The sequence below is a fragment of the Salarias fasciatus genome, chromosome 20 (assembly GCF_902148845.1).
Source record: "Salarias fasciatus chromosome 20, fSalaFa1.1, whole genome shotgun sequence".
Lineage (NCBI taxonomy): Eukaryota > Metazoa > Chordata > Actinopteri > Blenniiformes > Blenniidae > Salarias > Salarias fasciatus.
In genome coordinates, this window is record NC_043764.1 from 22695816 (window position 1) to 22705816 (window position 10001).

At 43.4% G+C, this 10001-nt stretch overlaps 2 protein-coding genes across 2 annotated transcripts; one reads left to right on the forward strand and one right to left on the reverse strand.

The window, feature by feature from the left end:
• Positions 1 to 73: 73 nt before the first annotated feature.
• On the reverse strand, positions 74 to 3019 carry LOC115408908 (uncharacterized). Its single transcript, XM_030119876.1, has 5 exons — positions 2786 to 3019; positions 1393 to 1498; positions 1052 to 1158; positions 645 to 817; positions 74 to 542 (listed from the first exon to the last, which is right to left on the reverse strand). Exons 1-5 carry the CDS (start codon positions 2940 to 2942, stop codon positions 264 to 266), a joined length of 822 nt encoding a protein of 273 aa, XP_029975736.1. The 5' UTR covers positions 2943 to 3019; the 3' UTR covers positions 74 to 263.
• An 876-nt stretch (positions 3020 to 3895) lies between these two features.
• bin2a (bridging integrator 2a) lies at positions 3896 to 7578 on the forward strand. The gene is made up of 11 exons (XM_030117791.1): positions 3896 to 3973; positions 4099 to 4179; positions 4389 to 4443; positions 4535 to 4629; positions 4765 to 4860; positions 4979 to 5086; positions 5178 to 5263; positions 5352 to 5427; positions 5504 to 5586; positions 6663 to 7263; positions 7540 to 7578. The coding sequence occupies exons 1-11, from the start codon at positions 3896 to 3898 to the stop codon at positions 7576 to 7578; spliced, it is 1398 nt and encodes a 465-aa protein (XP_029973651.1).
• The last annotated feature ends 2423 nt before the right edge of the window (positions 7579 to 10001 follow it).

The window sequence follows — 10001 nt, forward strand, 5'->3', positions numbered from 1 at the left end:
TGTCTTTGTGAACTTTTTTTTTTTAAGGGTCATTTGCATCTTCAAATTATCATTAACCGTGTTAAACTGGAGCAGCTTTCAAGGTTTTTTTTTTTTTTTTTTTTTTTTTTTTTAAAAAGGAGCAACCATTTGTTTCAACTGTCAAACAGCAGAAAAGACTGAGACAAACATTTTATTGTTCTCAAATGCAAAATGGAAAAAAAAACAAAAACACCTGAACATTTGTCTGGAAGTGTTTGTACAGGGAATCCAACGAGCAGCATCTAGAATTTCGGCCACGGCCAGAGCAGAGGCGTGTTCTTAACGTAGTCCTGGAAGGCGGGCTCGGACCCCCACTTCTTCATGGCCTGCTTCTCCAGGATGGGGATGCCGCTGACGTGGCGCAGCAGGAACCAGACGAAGAGCGGCGACACCACGCTCAGGTACTGCTGGCCCTGCATGACGGAGGAGGCGGACAGCCACAGACCCGACCACTGCAGTATCTCTCCCAGGTAGTTGGGATGCCTGCTGTAGGCCCACAGTCCGCTCTGGATGAACTTGCCCTGGAGGAAGCGGAGCAAATTGGGCGTCGCAGCAGTTAAAGACTCGGTGAGCGAGGCATTAACGCAGTTTAGAGGCGTGCATCCGGGAGCCTCGTTACTTACGGCGTTCTCCGGGTCACGCTTGAAAAACCATTTCTGCTGGTCAGCAATAGCCTCGGTGGCGAAGCCAAGGCCCCACACGCTCCAGCCGATGTAGTCTCTGGTTCCCAGAGGCGCGTCGCGCCGCTCACTGTTCAGCATGAGGGTGGGCAGGAGGGTCATAAATACCCACACGGCTGAAAGAGGCATGGGAAAAATGAATCATCTTCAACAAACCTCGCCTTAATCCTTATGTGAAATAGATGCACTTAAGTCGGTCTATAACCAACAGTTCCTGCAGAGAATAAATGCATATAAAAAGGCGGGAACAAGACAGTGATTTATACGGGGCAACCCTCCCTGGGGATCGGTGCCGAGTTGGTCAAGGCCCGTCGTAACGAGACCGAGGCTTTTACGCTGCTTCCAAGTACCTTGAATACTCCAATAAACAAAGAACGTCCCTGGGCTGTCTCTGACATTGTTGAACCGGCGGTCGTGACCGTCCTTCAAGATCCGCATGAAGAGGAATGTCCCCAGCCTGCGAGGAGAGGCCTGGTTAACATTCAGTCACATTAACCACGGTATTATTCATTAACCAGAGAGATCTGACTTTGAAGTTTCACATTCATTAGTCCCTCCTCTGACCACACCGAGGATTCCTACCTTCACTGAAACTGCTCAAAACTCCACAAGAAGATGCAATCTCTTAATGCCACTTAGTTTTATTAAAGTATAGAGGAAGGTCACTGAGGTGGATAACAAAGCTTCTCACCTGAGTCCCCATGCCGTCACCAATCCTGTTTGTACTTTCTGACGGGTGTGATTGGCTCCTCCCCAAAATCGGCTCAAGTGTGCGAGTAGTATAAATGTGCCAGAGCCTGGAAAAAGAGAGAGAGAGAGGGGAAGAAGTGCAAACTCAGGGCGCTGGATTGAATGCGGACATGGCGGATGGCTCTACTTGTGGCAGAGTAAGGCGTGTCCAATAAATCTTTTACCCAGGACACTGCAGACTATTGGTTCCAAAGTTCAAGGGTGAAAACATACAGGAGCGCAGAGCGGACTGCAGACGCAGGGGAAGACGAGTAAAGGAGAAGAATCAAGGTGATTTATCTGTGAGATTATTACGGAAAAAAAAAAAATCAGTCACAGGTGTCGACAGGTAAGCCGAGTTGTTACCAGTTATCGCGGACTAGCTGTATTCAGGATTTGGATCTTCTCAGTGCAGACAGACAGAAGTGTGAAAGCAGTTCTGAGTCTGCGACTTCCTTATTGGTCATCTCTGCAGCGCTGCCTTTATCAGATGAAACAAATGTGGAACATTCTAATCAAAATTAAGATAGACTTCAACTACTCTTTCTGTTCACCAGTCATTCAGTCGGCTAATTATCTTCTTGATCAAAGGACTAAAATCTAATCTGTTTGAAGGTGTCTGAGTTAGATCTTGTGAATCACATGCTCATTTTGTCCAAGAGGTAAAAAGACTAGTGAATGCACAAACTACTCCATAGAAGCATGGAAAAGCTGTTGCATAGTTAGATAAAATATCTATAAATGTTGATGCAGATGATGCATGTCTAACACCTTGATGATCAATTTAAGGAGAACTTCAAATGCACCGATTGATTCACAGCATGTATAAATCCCTCCAACGATCAAAAACATGTTCAAGTAGTTAAAGTGTTACGAAGAATAGTTTTTGCTGCTGTTACACTGAAATCAGGAATGCAGAGGAATGCCTGATCGTGTAATTGAGTATGAATGGTGTATATTCCTGCTGGGGCCCACTCACAGGCCCCCGGCCCCGGGCGCGCCTGGTGCGGCCCTGCTGCGGCCGCGGCCGCGGATTGGATCTAAAGTGTTTCTAATCTGAAGGCGGAGCTCTGCGGCTGTTTCACAACAAACTGGTTTTAGATAATCCAACTTTTGTAACGCTCAACGAGTAACGTGAATTTAACATGCAAAAAGACAAGAAAACAAACAAACAAACAAACATGCAGTTAAAATAAATGTTTCAGTAACGTGAAGGAAAGGCGCGTCTGTGGAGATGTTAAGCTTTTTCTAGGAGATTATTGTAAAGAATGATCTCAATAACTAACAACGCCGCCACACCAAACAGCACACGGCTGCTGGTACGTTAAGGTTAAGGGGTTTTTTTTCCACATTACCGGCCAGGTCGTAAAACTTCTCGGTCTTGAAGGCGGCGGCCAGAGCCCAGCCGGCCCACTGGACGCCCAGGTCGGTCAGGGCGCATTTGACCAGCGTGCTCCCCATGGTCAGCTCCTGCAGCCGGGCGAGCACAGCGGCAATCTGAGGGCTCGTCATGGAGCCACTCCTCCTCTTCCTGCTCCTCAAAAATACACAAACACGCTGGTTAAAGTTCAAAACCGCACGACACCGCTCCCGGAAGAAGGCTGCCGCAAGGGACTCTGGGTAATGCAGTTATAAGAGGATCAGCTGGAATCGGGAGTGAAGCTGTGTTTGCTCTATTTTATCATAACTGAGCATCATTCAGCTTTGTGCTACGGTATTAAAACTGCGGCCAGGTTAAATTATTTATTATTCTTTGTGTTTTGAGTCGAATAATCAATTTAATCATATTTTTGTGAAAATCCCCTCACTGTATTGCAAGTCTGATTTTAAATGTGTAGAGTATGGCCTTCTTGGTATGGCAGTGGTTGGCATGCCTCACAGGCAGAAGTCGTGTTCAAATACCAATAAGGCCTTTTTTTATGCGGAGTTTGCATGTTCTCTCTGTATGTACTCCAGTTTCCTCTCACAGTCCAAAAACATTCATGTTTAGGTTCATTGGTGGCCCAAAATTTCCCCTGATGTGTGAATGTCAGTGTGTGTGGTTGTCTGTCTCCGTATGTTCACAACGTGATGGTCTGGCCGCCTGTCCAGGTTCCCTTGCTGATAGTTAGTTAGGATCGACTGTACAGGTTACTCTGCATTTCACAGAAAACCCCAAGAAACACATTCAAGTGAGCCATCGTGAGCAGTTAATCTAAACAGATGTATTTCCATCAGCAGTAACAATCAAACTTTTCTCAAAACTTTAGTCATAAATATTCAGTAATGTTGTACAACATAAACAGAATATTCAATGGAGACCGAGCACCTTTGGTTCAAAAGATTTGAGATTTATATCTTGTGAATATTGATCCGTACATTCTGCACGGCTACAACAAACACAAACTGCATTACAAAGGCAAGGGATTTAATTATCACATCTGTCTTGTGTTTCATCTCAGGAACAAAGACGGATAATACCAAACATGTCTGACAGTCCCAAAGGAAACTCCAGTGACTTTGCTAAGAAAGTCCAGCGGCAGCTGAGCAGGAGCAAAGAAAAGGTACATCTGCTGTTTTTTCATGTTTCCCAAACAAGAAGAGGATAAATGCAATGATTATTATTCAACTACTGTTGGCTTAAGAGCTTCTCTCTTCTGTGTGTGTTTTGTTTTGTTTTGTTTTGCAGGTGTTGCAAAAGCTGGGCAAGACTGCAGAGACCAGAGACGATCAGTTTGAACAATGTCTCCAACAATTCAATGACCAGAGTGTATGTACAGCGTCGCCGTTTCACAGAAATATGTGTGGCGTTACTATCAAACATCCATCCATCCATACATACATACATCACACATGCACAGTTAGAACATGCAATCTCCACAGAGACACTGTGTGTTTGGATTGTAATCACAGACTCAAATATATCAAATTATTACAGTTAAAGACAGGCACTGATACAAGCCTCCTATGTATCTGCAGTCTGACGGGAACCGGATCTATAAGGACCTGAGGGGCTACATCAATGCAGTGAGAGGTGAGAGTGCTGCTGCTGCTGCTGCTTCTGCAGAAAGCAGTTCATTTGTGCCCTCTGCAGGCATGATTGTGTTGATTCTGCTTTTCAACAGACATGCGTGAAGCTTCAAGACGCCTTTTCCAGTCTCTGTTTGATGTTTATGAGAGCAACTGGATGGGAGAGGAGGATTTAGGGGCTATAGTAGAGGTCAGTGGTGGTAAAGTTAGGATTTTGCAAATGCAGAATCAGCTAAATGTAGCCATCATCAGGGAACCATAACCTCTAATTTTTTTCCCACCCTCTCTCTGAATAATTGATGAAATATGTGTGATTTTAATGAAGGGGGAGGACCTTCTGTGGAATGACTACGAGGTGAAGCTATTAGACCAGGCCGTACGCACCATGGAGTCCTACGTGGCCCAATTCCCAGACATCAAGGTAAGCAAAGAGGGAGCAAGTATGAGTAAATACACACACAAACACACATACACACAGTTCAGCAGACACCAACATGTGAATTAAATGCATGCATGGTGAATTTATTTTCAATCTGCAGGATAAAATTGCCAAGAGGGGAAGAAAACTTGTTGACTATGACTCTTCCCGCCACCACCTGGAGGCTCTGCAGGCCGCAAAAAAGAGGGACGACATCAAGATACAAAAGGCAATTATTCATTAAAGATCAATAAAGTCACATACTCTCATTTTCATGGCGCAATTCCACACGAATGTGTTCATTTTTAATCGCTTTGTAGGCAAAGGAAGAGGAGAACAATGCCAAAAGTGTCTATGAAGGGATCAACACCGAGCTGAAAGAAGAACTTCCTGTTCTCTATGAGAGGTTTAATATTATATTATCATATTATCACTCTAATATATGCATGGATTTCCTGATCTGTGTACATAATGCGCCCGGTTTTCTCTCACAGCCGTATTGGATGCTACGTGTCTGTCTTTTCTGCCATGTCAAACCTACGGGACATCTTCTACAAGGAGATGAGCACGGTATGTTCTTCCTGCCACGTCAGTCCGTCGGCGGCTGCAAAGCGGTTGTCTGACCACGCTTCTTCTCCTCCTTCAGTTCAATCTCGATCTGCAGAATGTGATCAAAGAGCTGCAGGCTCAGCATCCCGACAAAGTGTTTGCTGTGAGGGGACTGCAACGGTGAGGCTTGTTTTCTTTGCTTTTATCTTCAAGGTTTGAAGTCAATTGGCAGTTCAGGGGAAACACTTTCAAAAACCGAAGCTTCAACAAACTTCACAGATCATCAAACGCTGTAAACTGTCCTCCTCTGGCTCGTCTTCTCTCCCCATATATTATTGAAGTAAAACAAACATTTTATTAACTCAAGGAAACTTAAGGAAGAGCTGCAATGCTGTTGTCTTTAAACGCAGTAGCTCCCCAATTTAGGCCGTGTTCATGTGTAAAACCGTGGAATCCATTCGTTTAGCTCCAGCACAAACTACGAATGTTGAACCGTCTCGGAGAATATGTTGTCATGTTACCAAACAGAACGCAGCACCAGCTAATGAGTCTTTTCTGAAATGAACACAGAAAAAACAAAGCTGTTGTGTAAACTGGACCTCATTCTGAAACAACTTCACCCGCCTTCAAAAGCATCTTTAACAATTTCCTGCAGTATCTGTCAGGATCACTGTATTTACAGTCCCTGTGCACCATTAGCAGCCATAAATAAACATTAGTTTTGGCTGAAATTTTTCATTTTTACACACTGTTTCACTAAACTCCCTCAAACTGGAGGAGTGCCTCATTAATTATGAACTGCTGACAGTGAAAATGTCTTTAAGTAACATTAACGTCAGCTGAATCCACAGCAGCTGAGCTGCATTCGCACCTTTAAATCAATGTTACCTCACATTTCTTCCGAGCGGCTGTCTGCACGTTGGCAGCCGATCTAATGCATTTTATCACTCCTTTTCGATGTTAGTTAATAAACATGTAACATCCAGTTCATAGAGCATCTTCCTCTTAATGAGCGTTTAGGTTATTAGACTGACTCTTTCTCAATGCATCACAACACAGCCAGTTATGTCTAATTATATGCACAATATATCCTTGTAAAAAGAGGCAATTAAAAGTATCACAAGAGTATTTTTCCAAGTAGTGGCTTTTATTTTTCAATTGAAGGTCACAGCAGCTCCACAGCTGTGGTCAAATACAAGCTTTCAGCCTGCCTTTTTAATGAGCCTTAATCAGTCTGTTTTTTTGGGGAATTTTAGGTACGGATCCCTGAAGAGAAGGTCTTTGATGTCGCCTAAAGCTTGGAAAGCCAGTTTCTCTGATTTCCACTGGAACTACAGCCCGAGACCCACTCTGCGGTCCAGCTTCAGATCCCCGGACAAACCCCGCCACAGCACTCTGTCCAGAGAGAGCGGCAGCTTCTCCGGCTCCTCGCAGTCAGTACCTATCGAAAACCTGATTCCCGAGTCCAGGGACGTGGAGGCCGAACCGAGCCAGAGCGAGATCGAGAGCTCTGCTCAGCAGGAAGGCGCCTCGGCCGAGACGTCAGGAGACAAGCCCGAGGAAGACAGCAGTCAGACTGAAAAGGACGAGGCCTTGAAAGAGCCTCCTGCAGAACCTGGCTCTCAAGAAGGAAGCAAAAAAGCCCCTCCGAGTGACAGCAGCTCTGAACTGAACAACTCCTGTGATTCGGAGAGCTTGAATCTGTCTGGCGCAGACAACGGCCCGCTGCACATCGAGGAGGAGGAGGAGGACGGCGACGATCCGGAGAGCCCTGATCTGACGAAGCCGAGCAGGCAGGGGAACGGTGACGTCTCTGTGCTCAGCTCTGACGACAAAGACTCCAGTCCTCCTCACAAGGTTTGTCATTTGATTCTCACACAGCTGAGTGAAGCAGCTGCCGGCTTTTTCGGGTTCCGGTTTCTGAGACATTTTCACTTTATACATGAACACAATGAGAGTTGTGCTTCCTGGATCCTACCAGCTGTCGACAACAATATCCTGCGAGGTGAAAACATTAGGAAACATGCAGCCTTCAAGCAGAATCCTCTGCTTGGTGTGAGAAAAGGTGTGGAGTGTGGTGAAACCTGTGACTCAAACTCATCCTCCCTCATCCTCATGTCTCTTTTCTTGCAGGACACTTCTGAGGTGGACTCAAAAAGCACAGATGTCTAAAAATTTCACATCATCACAAAAGGTTTGCGTTGACCAAAGTTTAGTACCGATTGATTGATTTTGTCTGTGTTTTGTCGGCCTGTTGCTTCTTTGTCTGACTTTCCCTGAAATCTCTGAATGTTCCAACAGAACAGCACAGAGGAGACTGACGTCAACAGCTGCAGGAGAGGGAAAAAATGTGGAGACAGCCTCTCTGTCACTGTGGACTCACGACCCACGTCCTATTGCTCTTAGTTGTCCTACTTCACATTTTATTGAAATCAACTTTATGTGCGGAATAGAACATATTTTGGTGATGCTGTGTAATACTTTTGTAACAGCCTCTCCTTATCTCGATTATTCTGAAAGCTACTGTATAGTTTAGCAAGTCGATTGACATTATACAGCATGTATAATGTGAACACTGGTTTACATTGTTGGAACTACTGATAGATGCAATGTACTGTGGTCTCAATTTTGATAGGAAGTAAGCTAAATACTACTCTCATGTTGCCCTGATCCAGAAGAAACTACAGAAGAAAGCTTTGATGAAAAATCCTTAGTTCTTTTTAAATGGTGTGGGCTTTTTTTATATATATATAGAAAACCTTCTTTTAGCAGTAAGACTTGAGTATTGAATTAAATGTTGGTAAGTTTGATTGTTTATGAGAGAATCAGGAAATCACGCTGAACATCAGTAGTCTGTTAATTTTAAAGCCTCTTAATAAATTTGCACAGTTAAAGTAAATGTATTCGAAAATTTGGACACAATAAAATTTTTAAAACGTTAATTTAAAACTGTGTCATTTGACTCTCTGCCATTAAAAGTTCAGGATGATGGGTAAAAAGAGACAGAGCTCTCACTCAGACTGAATTTCAGTGCTCTTCAAAGGTTTTATAAAGGTGATTTATAGAGGTGATTCCTGGTGACATCTCAACAAATTCAAGCAGTGACGCAAAGTAATTAATTATCTCGAAGCACATAGGAGCAGGAAGAACATGCAGACTCCACACAGAAAAGCCCCAATGCTGGATTCTGACTGCTACACTGCAGTAAAGGACGGACATTCAAGGGACAAGATGAACAAGTGGTGATAATAATGTAAAATGTAAAATGTGGAAGTTGCTGCTGCCTGACCACCAAATTAAAAAAACTCAGACCTCCGACTGAGCTGCAATAAACTCCATGCTATCTTCTTCTTCTTCAAATTATTCAAGAAACCAACAGTGGCAAAACAGTCCAACTTCAGAGTTTTCAAAATATCCTTTAAATGTAAAGATATAGCAGATTCTGTGTTCTCATTTAAGCATCTCTCATTTCTATGAGATCCCAAAAGATGTGGAAATGATCAAAGTGGTGTAACGAGTCTGTGGGAGCAAGCTGGAGCAATTCCTTAATGTGCAGGAAGAGATGAGAGCTTCCTGAAATGTGTTTACTGATCTCAGCATCTTTCACTTCTTTCACTGAACTTGTGAGTATTTTGGTAAACGGAGAGACGACAGGGGAATCCCACTTTCAAAGTTCAACACACTGTGAGAAGTGTAATATGGGTGAAACTGCTGATCAAACGAGAAAAGAAAGCAGGCTCCGGAAAACTTTTTAATGACGACATTCACACACATATAGCGGGTTAATCCACAGCGGCGTGAGAAGATACTCTTTCTGCTTGCTGTCAAAAGGGGATCAATAGAGTTCAATATTGTGATCTTATCCCATTCATCTTCTTTATTCCACACAGAGTGCTGGAACTGATCCCACTGGGTCATGAGTGTACAGCCTGAACAGATCAGAGGACAAATACAGAGAGACAGACAGTCTCTCTCTCTCTCTCTCTCTCTCTCTCACACACACACACACACACACACACACACACACACACAAACACGCACATGTTCACACAACTGAGTAAAGAGTAAAGATAGATTGAAAAAAGAATATATGATCCTTAAATTGCATTTCTGATAAAGCTGTAATGAGGCTGTTTACTGGGCCACACCTCGTATCAATTTTCATATCAAGAGTTTGCATGTTCCCCCTGAGCGTCCTCACACTACAAACAACTGCAGGTTAGGTTCAGACCTCATTTTTCTGTAGGTGACAGTGTGACTGAGTGTCTTTTGATACCAAAAATACCTATAAAACATGCTTGGTTGAGGCTCTTATATGTAAATTCACTTGTGTTGGAAATGGTTTTGTATTTATGAGGTGTAATTATATATTTTTTCATACATATTTTGCTTCTTTCTCAGATTCCTGACCCTTTTTCTCAGTTCTTTTTCCCAAATACTCGAATAGATGCCATGAATCTGTTTTATTCCCTTCGATTTATGACTTCATGCTGACATTTTTTATTAAAGAAGTTTTTCACAGAGCTTAAAGATTACATTCAGGATTTTTTTAATCAGAATTTTGGCATTCTCTTGGGATTTTTACTGATTCCTCC

Excerpts from the sequence above, each read along its gene's own strand:
- LOC115408908 (XM_030119876.1), bottom strand. The coding sequence starts at position 2,942 with ATGACGAGCCCTCAGATTGCCGCTGTGCTCGCCCGGCTGCAGGAGCTG. Across the intron at positions 1,499-2,785 it reads GAAGTTTTACGACCTGGCCG|GCTCTGGCACATTTATACTA; the intron begins GTAATGTGGAAA and ends CTCTTTTTCCAG. Across the intron at positions 818-1,051 it reads TGTTTATTGGAGTATTCAAG|CCGTGTGGGTATTTATGACC; the intron begins GTACTTGGAAGC and ends TGCCTCTTTCAG.
- bin2a (XM_030117791.1), top strand. The coding sequence starts at position 3,896 with ATGTCTGACAGTCCCAAAGGAAACTCCAGTGACTTTGCTAAGAAAGTC. Across the intron at positions 4,180-4,388 it reads AACAATTCAATGACCAGAGT|TCTGACGGGAACCGGATCTA; the intron begins GTATGTACAGCG and ends ATGTATCTGCAG. Across the intron at positions 5,428-5,503 it reads TCTACAAGGAGATGAGCACG|TTCAATCTCGATCTGCAGAA; the intron begins GTATGTTCTTCC and ends CTCCTCCTTCAG.